At 45.7% G+C, this 19,239-nt stretch overlaps 1 protein-coding gene across 1 annotated transcript; it reads right to left on the reverse strand.

The window, feature by feature from the left end:
* Positions 1-515: 515 nt before the first annotated feature.
* Positions 516-18,998, reverse strand: C1R (complement C1r). Its single transcript, XM_081845064.1, has 11 exons — positions 18,849-18,998; positions 16,844-17,081; positions 14,603-14,795; positions 12,818-12,958; positions 11,677-11,873; positions 10,570-10,717; positions 10,362-10,483; positions 6,844-6,922; positions 5,764-5,901; positions 4,599-4,673; positions 516-1,559 (listed from the first exon to the last, which is right to left on the reverse strand). Coding segments are annotated over exons 1-11 (2,169 nt in total). The 5' UTR covers positions 18,851-18,998; the 3' UTR covers positions 516-723.
* Positions 18,999-19,239: the final 241 nt, after the last annotated feature.

Below are 19,239 nucleotides of genomic sequence, written 5' to 3' on the forward strand. Positions count from 1 at the left end.
TTTGAACTATGAACACCAGAAATGATTAGCGACTATTGCATTATGGCTATGGTATAGAAGAGTGAAGATAAGTTGGGGCAATAAGTATAAAAAACACCACGGAAAACAGAAGAAAAATTATTATGTATGGGAATTTTATGTGAAATTTGTGGAAAGTCAATAAAACGTATCATAAAAGAAAAAAGAAATGGAGGAGGAGAGGATGTCAGATTCAGGCTTCTCGGCCATCCTTTGGAGAATGGAGCTGATCCTGAATGTAGTGCCCATGAATGTAGTGCCCATGACTATCCCTTGTGGCAGCCACCCCTGCCTGACATATTTGGATCCACTGACAACTTCTACAGCTGCCTTATTAACCACAAGAAACTAGCATTCTTCCTAGCACAAGGATGTAATCAAAGGCATGCTGTGCTCCTTTGGGGAAAGTGACACAGGAATATAATACGTTGTTTCTATCTGTCCCTTACTAAAGCAAGTAGTACAGAAATCTTTTAGCGATTATAACACTGACAGAGTTTCAAACAAGCTATCGTTTATTTGATTGTTATATCAACCAGCTAAACCTTAGATTGATTAATGTAGAGGATTTGCTAAACCGTGAGTTAAGGTCCTACTTATTCAGTCCTGGGAGGGAGCTATGAAACAATACATTGGAGGTGACAGTTCTTTACAAAATGGCGGGAGCTTCCACTGAATCACAACGGATGCTTACATTCCAATATGTTAATCTGACCCTTGCATTGAGACCCAATCCTTCCCCACTATGCCCTTGATCCAGTCCAGGTAGTTCATTACTTTGGTGTAAAAGCCATAGCCGTTGCCACAATTGATGCCCCAAGAAACAATCCCTGAGACCGCCCAGCGCCCAGTCTGCGGGTCGCGCACAGCAAAAGCCCCCCCACTGTCGCCCTGGCAGGTATCTTTTGTTTCGTGAGGGGAACCTGCACAAAACATGTTCTCTGTGAAGACCGGGTCCCGGCCGTCAATATTCTGCCCTTTCAGCCACTGCTGACAGGATGAACGCCTTGCTACTGGAATTGGTACGTATTTTAGCTTGTAAGCAAGGATGTTCTTCTCTACTCCGAAGCCACTGGCATAACCCATCCATCCTTGAGCGTAGAAGGTGCTGTTCCCTGGATCCGGGAGACAGATTGGCAGTATGTTACGCCCAAGTGTCACTGGGTCCTCCAGCTCCAGGAGGGCAATGTCCCCGTCAAAGTTCTCCGGAAGGCCCTGGTTGTACGCTGGGTGGATGTAAACCTTGCGGACGGGGCGATTGCCCAGCTTTACGAGTTCCTCCACATCCGTGTGTCCCAAGAAGACTTGAGTCTTCTTAATCACCTCAGAGAGCTCAGGGCTCGGAGCCATCCGAGATGCACTGCTCAGCTTGGGGTACAAATTGTGCGCTGCGGTCAAGATCCAGCGGTCACCCAGCAATGCCCCGCCTCCACGTCCGGTGACGACTGTTTTCGCTTGCCATGGGAAACTGCCTTCTGGCGCCTCTTGGCCATCAATAATCCGTTGGGTTATTTTGATGGGATTGTCCGGTCTTCCACAGACTGCAAGAGAGACAATATGGTCAAGAAAGGCAACAGCCCCCTGCTTTTCCCCATTGCCCACGTGACATTTCCTTATTCTGAATGCTTCCATTCGCTCTTAACAGAACATGTCAGACCTTCCCCACGTAATCAGCTTTTCCCCACCAGCATTTGCTCTTATTATTAACACACTTAGCCCAGTACCTGGAGATTCAGGACAGATAAAAGAACATACTCTTCTTAAACAGGGCATTGTTAAACTGTGTCATTCACCACCATAAGCTGGGTGGCTTTATCCAGTGCTTTTTTTTTCTGGGAGGGACTCGTGGGTACATACACCCCTAAACATTTTGTGACTCAAATTTTAAAAATTTTAAGTTTCTTCTCTAGCATGGTGAACCGTCAGTTCTGTTGCTAACCCCGATGGAGGCTGCATTTCCTGTCACGGTGTTTCCTGAGTTTCAGACGGAAGCGAACGTTTAATGTGTGAAGTAGTGTAGAATGTGGATGTGTGGAATCGGGAAGATGTTAGTGCACACAACCTCGTGCCAATCTGGAAGTTATTGTGAGCTATCAGCTGTGTAATATGAGGTAATGCATGTTCTTTGTACTTTTGTCCATTTACTGTATTTATTTCCCCTGATTTGAACTATAAAATGGTGATTTTCTTGAGTCAAAATGAGAGTGCCCTGCAGCTCAGATGAGAAGTTTTCTTTTAAACATTTTTTAGAAGAAAAACAAAAGCACTGGCTTTATCATACAATTGTAGAGGATAAGGCTATAAATGGCTACTTTTCATGATGGGTAAACTCTAGCAGCAGGACTAGAGGCAGAAAAACACCACATACTAGTCAATGGTTCATTGATCCTTCTCACCTCTTGAACGGTGTCCCTCAGCTTTAGCTTCGACTTCTCATCTGAGCTGCAGGCTCCACCCTTACTCACTGCCTCTGCAGAGTGCCTGACACAAAAATCTGTTTCTTCCCCCCTCCCTGCTCCAACAAAATAAATCGCCCATCCCTGGCAAAGATCCCTTTTAACCAGGAATTGCTTGAACCTCAGAACCTTAGGGCAGAGAGAACGTGCTTCACCATCAGGCTCTTGTCTCTCTGTTCTTGATCCCATCTTTTCTCCCTCCTCTCCCTTAACCTCATGTTCTGTCTTGCTCTTTTCTGCAGTTACAGATAGGTAGCCGTGTTGGTCTGCCATGGTCAAAACAAAATAAAAAAATTCCTTCCAGTAGCACCTTAAAGACCAACTGAGTTAGTTCTAGGTATGAGCTTTTGTGTGCATGCACACTTCTTCAGATACACTGAAACAGAAGTCACCGGACCTTTCTATATAGTGAGAAGGTGGGGAGGGGTATTACTCAGAAGGGTGGTGGGAATGGGTGATTGGCAGATAGCTGCGATGAGCCTGTTGACGACTCTTAACGACTGCAATAGGTCTAACAGGAAAAAGCAAGGGGTGAAAGGTGAAAAATGGCTTTGTCATGTATAATGAGATAAGAATCCAATGTCTTTGTTCAAACCAGGTCTCTCCATAGTTTTAAGTTTGGTGATAAGTTGCAATTCAGCAGCTTCTCTTTCCAGTCTATTTCTGAAATTCCTTTGTAATAGAACAGCTACTTTGAGATCTTGTATAGAATGTCCTGGGAGATTGAAGTGTTCTCCTACTGGTTTTTCTGTCTTGTGGTTCCTGATGTCGGATTTATGTCCGTTTATTCTTTGGCGTAAGGTCTGGCCTGTTTGTCCAATATAGAGAGCTGAAGGACACTGTTGGCATTTTATGTCATACACAATGTTAGACGATGAGCAATTAAATAGTCCCGAGATGGTATGTGTGATGTTGTTGGGGCCAGTAATGGTGTTGTCCGGGTGTATGTGGCAGCAAAGTTGGCATCTGGGTTTATTGCAGGCTCTGGTGCCAGTGTCCGTGTTAGGTCTGGTTGTAGTAAAAGCAAACCTTTTTAGAACTAAAATACCCAGCAGATGAAGTTAGACAACAGATCAACAGAGCCAGACTGATACCCAGAGAGAACTTGCTGCAAGACAGACCCAAAAAAGAAAATAACAGAACACCTCTAGTCATCACATACAGCTCCCAAGTTAAAACAGTACAACGCATCATCAGAGATCTACAACCTCTCCTGGACAATGACAGTTCTCTTTCTCAAGCTCTGGGAGGAAGACCTTTCATTGCCTACAGACAGCCACCCAGTCTTAAACAACTCCTAACCCACAATAATACTACAACCAGACCTAACACGGACACTGGCACCAGAGCCTGCAATAAACCCAGATGCCAACTTTGCTGCCACATACACCCGGACAACACCATTACTGGCCCCAACAACATCACACATACCATCTCGGGACTATTTAATTGCTCATCGTCTAACATTGTGTATGCCATAAAATGCCAACAGTGTCCTTCAGCTCTCTATATTGGACAAACAGGCCAGACCTTACGCCAAAGAATAAACGGACATAAATCCGACATCAGGAACCACAAGACAGAAAAACCAGTAGGAGAACACTTCAATCTCCCAGGACATTCTATACAAGATCTCAAAGTAGCTGTTCTATTACAAAGGAATTTCAGAAATAGACTGGAAAGAGAAGCTGCTGAATTGCAACTTATCACCAAACTTAAAACTATGGAGAGACCTGGTTTGAACAAAGACATTGGATTCTTATCTCATTATACATGACAAAGCCATTTTTCACCTTCTCACCCCTTGCTTTTTCCTGTTAGACCTATTGCAGTCGTTAAGAGTCGTCAACAGGCTCATCGCAGCTATCTGCCAATCACCCATTCCCACCACCCTTCTGAGTAATACCCCTCCCCACCTTCTCACTATATAGAAAGGTCCGGTGACTTCTGTTTCAGTGTATCTGAAGAAGTGTGCATGCACACGAAAGCTCATACCTAGAACTAACTCAGTTGGTCTTTAAGGTGCTACTGGAAGGAATTTTTTTATTTTCTTTTCTGCAGTGTTTGCCTGGTTTGTTTGTTTTTTAGACAACATGAGGGGGAGGATGGAAGAGTGCCGATTACCTGGCAGGCACACGGGGATGTCCTCATGGTCATCTTGGTCCGTCCAAGACCCCTTAGCAGAGCAGGTATATATATCTGAGGAAGGAAACCAGAATAATGAGAGCACAGTCTGAATAAACTTTGCCTGCTTAAACACCTCATTTTTTGACTCTGTAAGGGCAGATCTGCACAGGCTGGGATGAAAGGAGCCATTCTTGGAAGGAACAATTCTCTCAGTTTCTCATTTTTTCCAATCACAAATTCAGTTCTCTCTCCACATACCTGCAACAACTTGGGATTATTATTATTTTTCAGCTCCGAAAGACAAGACCCAGCAATTGTACTGCTTCTCTTGCCTTAACTTATTTCCCACCTTCCTTGTGTCTTTAATGCAAAGTAGCATTAACCACCGCCCCAGAATTGACCCATTTCTGCTTTTGCAGCTTCTGCTACACAGTACCGTACTTTTCCATCTATAAGACGCCCCATGTTTTGGGGGACTCAAATTTAAGAAAATTGGGGGGGGGGAGAGATGGCACCGAGTTGTTGAGCTTTTTTAAGGAGGGATTGCCGAAAATCGCTCACCCACACACGCCACAAAATCTGCCTCCCTTCTGTCCCATCGCCAGCAGAAGCTGCCAATCGCCCACACAAATGCCCGAGCATCAGCCAATCAACATCACCCATTGACGCAGCAACCAATAACACGCACAATAGCCGCTGACAGCTGCGGCAGCAACCAATCAAACGTCCACCCTATGCACTACCCATGTATAAGACGACCCCCACTTTTTAGCATGATTTTTAATTTTTTTTTAAAAAAATAGTCTTATACAGGGAAAAGTACAGTAAGTACAGTAATGGCAGAGCTGTGCTGCTGCCCTAATGTGATCATGCAGCCTCTGTGAGGCAATTATTTTCCATGCGTAGATGCCACAAAAGTGGAATCCCATACTGAAATGGCTGTGAACATGGCTGAGAGACCCCTCGTGGAATGGAGGGGAATTCCTGCGTCCGCACTTCACCTTTAAAGCACATTTAAAGCACATTCTTTCCTGGGAACTGTAGCTTTACCTGTCACAGGGATGCAATTCTCAGCAATGCTTAACAGACTATAGGGTGTGGACAGAATGGAAAAGGAAGGGGACTGAGGGGGGGGGCACAGTTTGTGCTGAGCAGGACTCACCTCCTCCATTACTGAAAAGGCGGTAATAGCGTTCTTTGCAGCTGTACTTGACAACTGACAGGTAGTTGTTATTGTTTGGCTGGGACTCATAGCTGAAGTCCCCGTTGGTCAGGCTTTTCGGTTCGCCGCAGTTCACAACTATGAGGCAAATTCGACAAATAAATGAAGGGGAGGGAATCTTTCTTTCAGGAATCCTTTCCAAGTCCAGCTCGGTCACAATCATTCAGTGGTGATTTCCTGCTACCAGTTGCCTTCTAAAAAAACCCCCACACCTCTCAAGATGGCTTCCCATCCATGGAGAAATGACTACAGACCCTCCAAGCATCCCTATCTTCCAGGGACAGTCCCGGATTTACAGGCGCCATCCCAGTTTCTGATTTGATCCCAGAATGTCCCGCTTTTCCTTAGGAACAAGAGTCTCCTAACAATTATCAGCATCCTTCACAAAACCTTCCCTCTGGGGGAAGAAGCCACGACTGCTTAAAGAGATTTGATGCTGTTTCAACGTTGAGTGCAGAAGGGGCCTAGACCTTGGGAACAGGCCTAGCCCTAGATGTTTTGGCATTTGAAGGCTGCCCCCCACCCCATCCCACTAGCAACTAAATGACCTTAAAATAAATGAATAAAATCAATGGCAACTTGCCATCTTTTAATAGTACCGTATTTTTCGCTCTATAAGACACACTTTTCCCCTCCTAAAAAGTAAGGGGAAATGTGTGTGCGTCTTATGGAGTGAATGCAGGCGGGAGGCTCTGCTCAGTGCTCCCTTTAAAGAGCCACATGGAGCATGTGTGCAGCTCTTGGGGGCTTTTCCCCAAGGAGGGAGAAGGGCAAGCTGGCAGTGATGGGCTGCCCTTCTCCCTCCTTGGGGAAAAGCCTGCAAGCGCCGCACACATGCTCCACACGGCTCATGAAAGTGCTGGGCAGAGCCTGGGACGCATACAGTCTCTGCTCTGGGCTCCCTTTAAAGAATATTTTTCCCCCTTGCATTTCCCCTCTAAAAACTAGGTGCATCTTATGGTTAGGTGCGTCTTATGGAGCGAAAAATACGGCACTTCAGATCTGTGGCTAGCTACTCACTTTCACATCGGGGCATTGGGCGGTGCCACGTCCCATCCTTTTGGCAGACAGCGGTGAAGGATTTCAGTGGCTTGTCTCCCTGCTCAAAAACAAAAAGGCAGAGGACAAGGAGGGGACATTTTATCATATGTGGTGGGATTGTAAGGTAATTAAAAAAATTTGGGAAATGATATATAACAAATTGAAGAAAAGATTCCATTTAACATTTGTTAAAAAACCTGAAGCATTTCTATTAGGGATTGTAGGGAAAGATCTGCCAAAAAAGCTGAAAAACATCTTCATGTATGCGACAATGGTCATGAGAATTTTAAGAGCACATCCTGTAGAAATCGACCAGCTATATTTTATCTGCACAATCAGAATGAATTTCAGGAACCAAAATGCTTTTTCTGTGCAGCCTGAGCAGGAGCAGTGGACGACGTCATAGCTAATTGTTGTCACTTAACTTCACTTACCCCACCCCCTGCCCTGCTCATAGTTGGGAAGACTATCCCTGCATTTATGAATGGTCCGTGTCACCATTAAGAAAAAGCAGTTGGACTAGGCCAATAGATATGTGGACTGTCCCTGGATCAAGTGACTTTTCTTCTTTAAGTTCTCAGAGCTCTTAACCTAGCTCAAGGTTGCCATCTGAACTAACCAGATGAATCAATCACAGTCAGTCCATCATTTGAAACATAAGAGTTAAGAGCCATCTTGCCCCAAAATGGCAACTATACATTCAGTTTTGGATTAAGGAGCCATTTGGTGCCTAGCTTATATATCTGAGTTTCTAACACTGGTCTTAGGTATCTGTTCTCCTGTCCCCAGACTTCTTGTGGCATTACTACTAAACAAAAACCAATTATTTGTACGCTTGTTGTTAGTCAAAAAGGCTGAGAAGCTATTCAAAAGCAGTGTTTTTTGTTTTGTTTTTAATAGAAAAGACTCGTAACCGCTACGCAACCCACCCACCCACCACAGTGGACTTTTCAGCGTTCTAGCCCCCGGCACACCTCCATTTTCAGAGAAGTCTGGAAAGGCATAAAAACAGGCTAGGAGGTGAACAGGGTGTCCCTGTGCCATAGAGAGCTCTCTCACATCAGACATAGCTCCAGGAAGGCAAGCTGACAAGCTACAGTTGGCAAGAATTATCTTTCTTATTTTGTTTTGTTTTGTTTTGTTTTGTTTTGCCTTTCTCCTGACACTTTGCAGCACTCATGAAAATTGATAAAATGAGCAATGTGTTCTAGCTCAGGCTCCTACATATAGTGCTCCTTTGGTTTGGTCAACCTTAGCTGGAGTCCAAAATGACAAGAACAGCTTTGCTGCACCCCACCTGGGATGGCTTCATGACCCACCTGTTGGATCCTGGCCAGTGGGTGGAAGACCTATATCTTAAGATAGCAAATACTGTTTTAAAAATTTGTTCAAAATTCTACCTCAGATTCAGGATCACTGGGTGGCAGTTTTTCTTATTTTCATTGTGGATATATGTGTGTGTGTGTGTGTGTGTTAAGGTACCAAGGGGTTGCTCGAGAGCAAGTAGGGAAATTCCTCCCTGCTCGGCTGTGAATCCTTGCTTTTGATGCCAAAATAAACTTTCTCTGTGCAGAGAGCCACTCTCCCGTGGCTGGCTCATTCACTGGCAGAATCTGTGAGTGGGCGGCCCTTAAACCTTCCCCAGCAGAGGAGTTTCTTGACGCCCAGTCTGCGCCTCCCCTCTCAGCGTGGAAGCCTACTGCGCAGGGAGGGTGTGGGTAACGGAGGACCTCTCTCCTCCCCGCTTTGCCCAGGCAAGGTGTCCTGGCACTGCCTCGCCTCCTCCGAGCCCTGAAGCTCATCTCCACTGGAGGCATGGTTATTCTCCTCCGCTGAAGAGGTGCTGCTTCCCATGATATTTGGGAGCTCTCTGTAATCCATCTGGCTTTTCCCCTCTCCCCCCTGAGCCGATGGCAGTTCCCTGACAATATATATATTCTGATGCTCAACTCTGCACAGAAGCCACACCCTCTGCCTTGAATACCCTGCTACCCTAGATATCAAGTGTGGAGGGCGTTGGAGGCTTAGCGTGTTTAGGAAAATCCTCTTGGACATGCTGAAAGGAACTCACCATTGCTACTTTAAACCAGCCTTTCCCAACACCTCCCATCACCTCTGCTTTGAGACCAAAACATCTGGAGGGCACCAGGTTGGGGAAATGCGGTTTTAGATCCAGGCAGAGCTGAGTCATAACTACCAAAACAAATTCTGGGGCTGAACACTGGATCAATTTAAGGCCTGCTTGTTTGTTCTGCTCTACTTTCGATTTCCCCACTTATTCATGACGCTGGCCAGAAATTATGCAATCGTCACATCTCTTTCTGCCTTAATCAGATCCACAAGCGCAGATGCCTTTGGGAGATAAATATTTGTTGAATCAGATGTTTCTCTTGCCCTGACATATTCCTTAAACTGTTCCTAGGATAAAAACTGGGAGATGTAAAACGGAAGAGAAGCGTTTAGGAATGGAGGAGAAAACACACACACACACAAAGCCTGAGGGATCATGAGGACATCATAGGAGGGAAAGGCTTAGAAGGCAGAGAGATAAAGTCATGGAGAAGCCACTGAATGTACACATTATACCTTTAAAACACATCCAAAGCACATTCTTTCCTTCTCTAAAGGTTTTGAGGTGTTTAATAAGTGTTTGCGCTAGTGTAATTGAGATTCATGTGTGTAAACCTACTTCTGAGCATCAGCAATTAGCATGTGATAAGTTAATTTAACCTGGGCAAAGGTCCAAAGTGTGTACCAGCCTTTAATCCTACGTGTTGATGAAGTCACACAAGGAATCGTGCTTGTATGTGCCCTGGAGACCAAGACAGGTTGCAGAACAAAAAGGAGGCTGGTCGTGCTGCCATAAAGATAAGCTGGCACCTTTAGGGGTTTCTTCATTGCAGGGGGTTGGACTAGTTGGTCTCTTCCAACTGCAGTTCCATGTTTCTATGACTGAAGACTAAAGGTTGTATATATGTGTAAAATAAGCCATATATTATTAAGACACTAGCCTCCATTTTTGCAGTGCCGGATTGCCAAATACACAGAGGAAGCCTTTTAGGGCCTTCGCAACAATGGATCAAAATAATATTGATTTAGCTGATTAAAGTTGGTTGGTAAAATAAAAAATGTATTAGGAGATAATTTGCAAGGGGGCTCCCGAGATTTTGACTGCCTAGGGTTCTCTACAGGGTTTAATCCAGCACTGCCATTGTGCCTAATTTCCCCATAAGAACACAGACACCAATGGAGGGCCAAGACCCCCTGAAATCTTGTGCACTGCTAGGCAGAGATTGGTGTGGCTTGCAACACTGGTGTCAGAAGTGGAGTCTCTTCCTTGCCCCGCTCACAAAGTGCTGGGCACTGCTGTTTATTAAGTCTTGCTGGGAATTGTAACTCTATGAGGGGTAAACTGGGGTGCCGATAATTCTTTGAGGGGGGAAATGTGCTTCAAATGTGCTTCAATGTGTCCTCAGCCCTAGATAAATGAGTCCCACCTCCATCAGCCGATATCCAGTCCTGCAGCTGGCAATGAAGTAGTCCTGGTATTGATACAATGGCTGTAGGTCTTGAATGACGGTGAACTCATCATTTGGAACAGGCTGTGGGCAAGAGACTCCTGTTGGAGATAAGAGAGGAATGAAGGAAGCAGTGGCAGATGGCTGAGTACCATTTATCTCCCTCTGCTGGATGAGGATACTTTACTTTCTGTGCTGTACCGGATCTTCCACCCACGGCTGTATCCTGAATCATCCGTGTGGAAAAGTACGTCCACCGAAGAGCCATTGGTTTCGATGCTTCCTGGAGACGTTGTGCCACAGAATTCGCCAACCTCTTCCCCACCAACTTGGATCTGGTGAGGAGCAGAGAGTTTGGGAAGAAGAGTTTGGATTTGATATCCCGCTTTATCACTACCCGAAGGAGTCTCAAAGCGGCTAACAATCTCCTTTTCCCTTCCTCCCCCACAACAAACACTCTGTGAGGTGAGTGGGGCTGAGAGACTTCAGAGAAGTGTGACTAGCCCAAGGTCACCCAGCAGCTGCATGCAGAGGAGTGGGGAAGCGAACCCGGTTCACCAGATTACAAGTCCACCGCTCTTAACCACTAATCCACTAATCCTTTGGGAGCAAAGTATTTGCTGTCCGTACGAGTGTGGATGCTATTCAGCACTACACTTACTACTACGACGACTACTACTACTACTAATTTATTTGTACCCCACCCATCTGGCTGGGTTTCCCCAGCCACTCTGGGTGGCTCCCAACAGAATAATAATAAGCGATGAAACATCAAACATTAAAAACTTCCCTAAAGAGGGCTGCCTTCAGATGTCTTCTAAACATCAGATATTGTTGTTTATTCCTTTGACATCTAATGGGAGGGCGTTCCACGGGGTGGGCGCCACTACCAAGAAGGCCCTCTGCCTGGTTCCCTGTAGCTTCACTTCTCGCAGTGAGGGGACCGCCAGAAGGCCCTCGGAGCTGGAGCTCAGTGTCCGGGCTGAACGATGGTATTTGTGAATATATTAGCTATTTCAAAAACACTCTAATGATTTCTCTTTCCAAAAGAAGTTCAGCCTGCGGGGAAGGTGGCAATGAACATACAGAACAACATTCTCGATATATTCAAAAAACGGCTTTCAAGAAAATAGCAGGACTTCTTTATTCCACATGCTGAGAACTGGATACTTCAAAGACAGATTGCAGACATTTGTACATTTTGGAGCATCCCTCTTTCCTCATTTATGATCCATTTGGAGTAAGCAGGGCTGAGTGGAACAGCCCCAGCCAGGGGTAGAGTGATCTACAATACCTTGAGCTGGTCATAAGGACAGCGGACTTGCTGGTGATCATCAATTTCGAAAGGCTCCAGGAATTTGAGTGTGATGATCAAGCCCGCTTCCACTCGTATGCTGTAGTTGCAGCGTAAATCAGCTGGGTAGGGCTGAGGATAACCAGGGCTTGACAAGTACCCAGATTGCTCCGTGAACAGTTCGTTGCTGCAATTCACTGCAGGGCAAGGAAGCAAAATAAGGTTTGCTGAAAGCCAGGGACCCACAGAGCATCCTTTCCTTGTAGGTGGTCCATTCTTCTCTCTTTCACCACACTATTCAACTGGAAGAATGATCGGTCCCTGTTCTGTAGCCACAATTTCTAACACAGATTATGGACCTCACCTATATCACCTATATGCAGGAAAAGCTCCCCTTTTGTCGCTCCAATGACCCATACTGTGAACGCAACAGATTAAATGGGATTATGAAGGTAGCTAATCCACACAAACAGGAACAGCATTTGCCATGTTCAAAATACTTCACATGCTTGATTACAGTAATCTTTACATCCCCACTGTAGCAAAAACCACTACCATTTTCTATACATTGCAGGTGTGAGACTGAGGCCAAGAGAGAGCGGCTTACTTAAGAAAATTATTATTATTATTATTATTATTATTATTATTATTATTATTATTATTATTTCCTAAATTTATTATTATTATTATTATTATTATTATTATTATTATTATTATTATGTCCTACCCATCTGGCTGGGTTTCCCCAGCCACTCTGGGCAGTTTCCAGCACATATAAACATGTAATAAAACATTCCTGATACAGGCAAGTTTTTAATGTTTAGCGTTTTCTTCTGTTTTTATGTGATTAGTCACGAACGGCTGACATCTTGGACCACAGCTTTCCATAAGCACTAGAATGCAGTAGCCCTCCGTAGTCCCACCCATTAGCTTTCTGCAATATACACACTATAACTTTGCAGCGTGCATTCGAAGCACACTGTTTCCCTCAAAGAATTCTGGGCGCTGTCAGTTAAAGGTTGCTGGGAAGTGTGACACTGTGAGGCATCAGCGACAGTGCGCAGAATCCTTTGCAGAGGGAAATGTGCTTCAAATGTGTTCCAGAGGTATAGCGTGCATACAGCCTGGCTCATCCTCTTACCTTTACAGGAATGTTGGTCACTCTGGAGACGGTAGCCGGGCTGACAAGAGCAGAAGTAGCCCCCTATGTAGTTGTGGCAGAAGTGCTGGCACCGAGGTGCGCCATCTTCGATGTCGTTTTCAAGGGCGCACTCATCCAAGTCTGGGGATATCCCACAACGAGAGTTAGAAAAGGTTTATACACTAATTTGGCTTAAAGGTTTGCAGGGGGTTGGACTTGATGACCCTCAGAGTCCCAACAACAACAACAACAACAACAACAACAACAACAATTTATTATTTATACCCCGCCCATCTGGCTGGGTTTCCCCAGCCACTCTGGGCAGCTTCCAACAGAACACTAAAATACAATAACCTATTAAACATTAAAAGCTTCCCTAAACAGGGCTGCCTTCAGATGTCTTCTAAAAGTCTGGTAGTTGTTTTTCTCTTTGACATCTGGTGGGAGGGCGTTCCACAGGGCGGGTGCCACCACCGAGAAGGCCCTCTGCCTGGTTCCCTGTAACTTGGCTTCTCGCAGGGAGGGAACCGCCAGAAGGCCCTCGGAGCTGGACCTCAGTGTCCGGGCTGAACGATGGGGGTGGAGACGCTCCTTCTATGATTCTATGCTCTGTGATTCTAGTCAGACTGACCTTTAACCTTTAGAAAGGTTAAAGCTTACTGGGAATTGATATATAATAAATTGAAAAAAGAAGTTTAAAATAACATTTGTTAAAAAACAACAACCCCAGAAGCTTTCCTTTGGGGAATTATAGGGACAGAACTACTCAAACGGTATAGAAATTTATTTATGTATGCGACTACAGCGGCAAGAATGTTGTTTGCCCAAAAATGAAAAGAAGAAGAAATCGTGATGAAAGAAGAATAGATACAAAAACTAATGGAATATGCAGAAATGACAAAACTTACCAGAAAAAAAAGAAATCAAGGTAACAAACTTTTTATAAAAGAATGGAAATGGTTTATTGAATATTTGCAAACAAACTGTAAACAGAGAAGAACATTGGCAAGATTATTGTAATAACCTGCAGTTTTATAAGATTATACATTTAAAGTAGATGAATAAATGATTAAGTTAATTTGGAATATGCAGGAAAATATTAAAAAATAAATTTAAGGAACTGTAGAAGGAGGGGGAAGGAAGTCGAGTTTCGAAATGTTAAAATGACAGTAAAATTATTGAAATGTATAAAACTGAAAATCATAAATAAAAATTTTAAAACAATTCTAGTCAGACTGAAGCTGGTTTGAAAAAAAACTCCCACATCAAATAGCACTGTTTCTCAAGAAAAAAACAGGATCAATATGACTTGTGCCTAATATTGTGTGCATGCGGCTTTGAAAACTAGCAGTGAGAGCACAATGGATGGTAGTCTGAACACACCTGACACAGGGGGGCGACTTTATACTGAGAGACCCCTCCCTACTCACAGTAGTAAGCTTTGTCCATAACTCCCCAGTCAGGCCTCTGCCTGTACAGTCGTACCTCGGAAGTCAAACTGAAGTCCTTTCAACTTCCAAAACGTTTGGAAACCAAGGTGCGGCTTCCGATTGGCTGCAGGAAGCTCCTGCAACCAGTCGGAAGCCTCAGAACCCACACCAGACGTTTGGGTTCCAAAGAACATTCGCAAGCCGCAACACTCGCCTCCAGGTTTGCGGCGTTCGGGAACCCAAACGTCCAGGTCGAAAGGCGTTCGACTTCCGAGGTACGGCTGTAGTCAGACTGCCGTCATTTGCATCAGCCCCGCCTGTCCCCTTCTGTAGAGAATGGAGGCTCTGTGCTTACCTACTGCTTGATAATAAGCCTGGAAGCCCTTGTAGAAGACATTGGTGCCATTTTCTTCATTGGAGAAGTCGGAGTGGAACAGCAGCCGCATTCGGTTCCCAGCTGACAAAATCTCTTTGCCTCTAGGGTGGTTGCCGGTGGTTGAGTCTTGCTGGCCGCAGAACCGGCCTAAGTCTTTCTTGTTGGCTGTGATCTGCCAGAACCCAGTAAGGGAAGGAGAAAGTATTAGAAACAGTGGTCTTAATAGACCAAGATCCAAAGAACCTCATCCCTAGGTTGCATGCACCCAAGCCCAGTGGGTTTCTGGCTTCCATTTCTTAAGCTGTGGTGTCTCTTTGAGGAGGACGCCATGTTGTGGTGAATTGTTTTTGAAACTGGGGGGTGGGTTAAAAAAACCAGTGCTGCTGCTGTATGTTGGCCTACTGTTTGAAAAAGAGGGAAAGGCCCTTGGAAGGTAGGTTGTTGACATCCGTCTGTCTCGAGAGACAATGGAGTGCACCTCCATGGGTGAAGTCAAACTGTTGCTTGAGCAACACCAAAGTGACCTCCCCTGGGTGCAAGTCTGGGCAGTGCCGATGGAGGTCCTGGGCTGCCCAGACAACAAGACCCCCCCCCCCTTGGTCTCGCTGATGTGGTCCAAAGGAAAGCAGAGCAATACGTTTGGCACCAGCTTGGCTACAGGAGTTGCTGGAAGGAGGCTTACAAGGCGCCATCCACTTTGGATTTGCGTAGGGCTTTGTCAGGAGTCCAGGTTCCCAGCTTGATAACACAGTAAGCATAGGTAAAGGGGGATTTATTGCAAAAACAAACAGATAGCTCTGGCAGCTCTGACAAAGCCTTCAATATCATTACTCAAGATGACCCTTCTGAAGACTTCTTCCGGCCGCAAGAGAAGAAATTGAACGTCTGACTCTTAAGTCTCTTGTTTTGCTTCCTATCTAACAGCCCTCTCATTCGCCGACTTTTAGGGCTGAGTGGATCAGCTCCAGCCTCTTCTTGGGAGCTTTGGCTGTGTTCCCGCCTGCTCTCAACTACTGCCTTAACAGCCGGTTCGTCAAGGTCAGGAAGAGCCGAAGTCTGCAGTTGCCGGCTCTCTCCTGTCTGACTAACATCTAAGCCTCTCTGCTTTCTGCAGTTGGCTGCAAATCTTCTCTGGGAGCTGGCTCATTCCTGACAGGTTTATTCCTTAGCCTTTTCTTCTCCTGAAGATGTCCTGCAAGGCAGCAGGGGTTTAGGATCAGAGCTTTCTTTCTCTTAGATGAGCTATCTTCCCAGGTGGATGAGCTCCATCTGCCCCTCACTTCCCTCCGCAGCACATGCAGAAACCGCCTTCTTGAGTGATGGACCCACTATTGGTCTCATCTGTTCAATCCACCAGAACCTGTCTTTGCATGCAGGGGAAGTCCCTAACTCACCAGCTACCCTAAGGTTACCAGATTTTTTTCAATGAATCCGGGAACCCTTTTCAACTTCAGTAGGAATGATAGGATTTTGTATGGGGACTGATTTGTAAATCTGGGGACTGTCCCCAGGAAACGGGGACATCTGGTAACCTTAAGCTACCCTCACCTGGTTTAGCCAGCCAGTGGAAGCCATTCCTGGGGTGTGGCTGCTGTCACATGCTGACAGCTTCTAGGAGGTGAGAGCTGAGTGCAGGGTGGGGACCAAAGGTGGACAAACTGCCCCAGAAGGAGTGCATCATGTCCCCAGCAGAGGTACTAGAGGTAAGGGTAAAGGGACCCCTGACCATTAGATCCAGTCGTGAACGACTCTGAGGTTGCGGCACTTATCTTGCTTTACTGGCCGAGGGAGCCAGCTTCCGGGTCATGTGGCCAGCAGGACTAAGCCGCTTCTGACAAACCAGAGCAGCGCACGGAAACACCATTTACCTTCCCGCCAGAGCGGTACCTATTTATCTACTTGCACTTTGATGTGCTTTCAAACTGCTAGGTGGGCAGAAGCTGGGACTGAGCAATAGGATCTCACCCCATCATGGGGATTCGAACCGCCGACCTTCTGATCGGCAAGTCCCAGGCTCTGTGGTTTAGACCACAGCGCCACCCGTGTGGTGAGGTACTACCCCACCCCTAATACCCCATACACCCTGGGGAGAGAGGGAAACATAATAACAGAGCAGAGACTTGTGGGGCCAAGCTATGCAAAATGGAGATTCAGCCACTTGGAAATGCAGCAATTCCTCTACCACCCCCTCTGCATCCCAGGCTCTGTCCTCACACACACCTTGACGTAGTCATAAGTGCAGTCCTCAGATGGCTCCAGATCGAACTGCCAGAAATTCAGCTTCACTCTGAAGCCCTTTGGCACAGCAATGTCCCAGGTACTTTCATTGTTGTTTGGGTATGGCTTGGGGTAATTGGGGGACCTGACCTCCCCAAAGAGCTTCCTTGTGGCTGTCGTGGAACTGAGAGCTCCGAAGATTAAAGCTCCCTGCAGAAGGAGTTGGAGGAGTCGGGAAAACCTGTAAACACAACACACACATTTGAGAATGAAGACCAAAAGGAAAAGGAACTTGGTGCTAAGGACCCTCACATTCAGGACTATGTTTACATTGAAATGTTTTTGCATCTGTTTCTGATAGTCACTGGATGGGCAAAGGAGCTAGACTGTGATCTTAAGTCATATTAAATATCTGGCTTAGCTACTATTCGTGATTTAGATGTTACACCAGGGATTCCCTGTGTAATTTTAATCTTATATGTGTAGCCTTAAGGGCTAAAAATTTGCTTTTTAAAAAAGGAAAAAAATATAAGCTTATATTCAGCAGACTGGTGAATTCTGCACTCAGTTCTGCACTTGTGCAGTAGTGATGATTGCATAGTCACACAATAAAACAACTTGTTATGTGGGCTAGATATTGAATTGGGTCTTGAATCTTTGGGCACAATTATGGATGTGCTGGGAACTGCACTAAAAAGGGTCCTAATTTTTTTTCTAGAAAAGGCGTAAATCAGCACCCATTAAATGTGAGGTGGCTAGTCTTTGGCCATGCAGATGTTGTTGGTTTCCAGGTCCCATCAACCCTGGCCATTAGCCACGCTGACTGGAGCATTAAAGACCTGGATCCCTCAGAATTGGCATGACAGCAAGAGAACATCATGAACTCAGTGGTCCTTGATGGCTATGCACATCTGTTCAGAGACCCTGGAACCAGTGAGGAAGAGTTGCAGGCAGCACTGAGGCCTAACGAGAAGCCACAATCCTCTTGTGCAGTTCTTAGTTTTGCTCCCATTAGTCTCAAGGCAGCAGCTTTTGTTTTTGCTATTTCTCTGAGTATGTTCTGTGCACAGCTCCTTAGACCTGAAGGCCACAAACTTTCTGGAGAACGGGCTGGGAGGGAAATCATCAGCCATTCGCAAGAACTAAAGGCTTTGGGTCTATACACCCCTGCATTGACTAGTGTGGTTGTGACTACAAAGCGCCTTGGAAGAAGCATCCTGATGAGATAAGAGAAGCATCTAACCGGTAGTGCCAGCCTCTTCAGGGGGCTACTAGAGCAGACTGAGAACATGCCAGGTTAGAAACATCTTTAGACTATAAGTTGCACTCCTTTAAAGCTAAATGCTGTTCTATAGGTCACTTCCCAGGGGGTTTCCAGTTGAGGTTAATACTGCAAGTGGGCCATGCAGATACAGTGGTACTTCTGGTTACATACGCTTCAGGTTACAGACTCTGCTAACCCGGAAATAGTACCTCGAGTTAAGAACTTTGCTTCAGGATGAGAACAGAAATCACGCAGTGGCGGCGTAGCGGTAGGCCCCATGAGCTAAAGTGGTGCTTCAGGTTAAGAACAGTTTCAGGTTAAGAACAGACCTCCGGAACGAATTAAGTTCTTAACCCGAGGTACCACTGTATTGCAAAGGGGGTGTTGGCAATACCTTGTTGTTGTTGTTGTTGTTTCAAACCTTATTGAAATTTCCTCAGAAAGAGTAAATGGGGACAAAATGGGGACAAAATATAGGCTGGCATTTTGATGCCAATGAAGTTGGGTGAACGCTGTGAAAAAATCTGCCTGCACAAAGAGCACCCATCCCACAACAACCACCCATCTGGCAGCCGCCCCAGACACCATGCTTTGTCCATGCAACCAGCGTCATTTGATAATGGAGACACTGTAATATAGTTTTTCGATATTAGATTTGGCCCCAGGCTTTGCCAGAGTAAAGCGAATCCTTTTGCTACCGTTACGCCTACCACCCTCTCCCTTCGCCGCACAGTCAACACTCACATGCTTGCAGACTTGAGTTAACTCTCTTCCTCCCTCCCGTTCTGGTGGTCTGTGCTTGGGAGCCGCAAACAGATTTCAACAACACTTAACCCTGTTAAGCCGATTGGGGGAAGTTGGGGCAGACCTTGCTGAGAGGGAGGGAAGGGGGAGATAACTGGTTTCCAAATCAGTTGGGCAAGAGAGGTATTTTCCTTTCTGCTGTGTTCTGCTGCCCTCTGCTGTCCCCACAGAGGTGGAGTGATGGACAGAAGCTTTCACAGTCAGATTCCAGAGGAGTAAAACTGTTGCACAAACAGTTCAGTTGTGCCTTAACTGCAAAGGTTGTGAGCCTTGCAAAGCTCCAGCCCACATCAGATGCAGGAGCGGACAGCCTCAAGCAACACTTTCAAAA

This window comes from Podarcis erhardii (assembly GCF_964252035.2).
Source record: "Podarcis erhardii genome assembly, chromosome: 17".
NCBI classification, from domain to species: domain Eukaryota; kingdom Metazoa; phylum Chordata; class Lepidosauria; order Squamata; family Lacertidae; genus Podarcis; species Podarcis erhardii.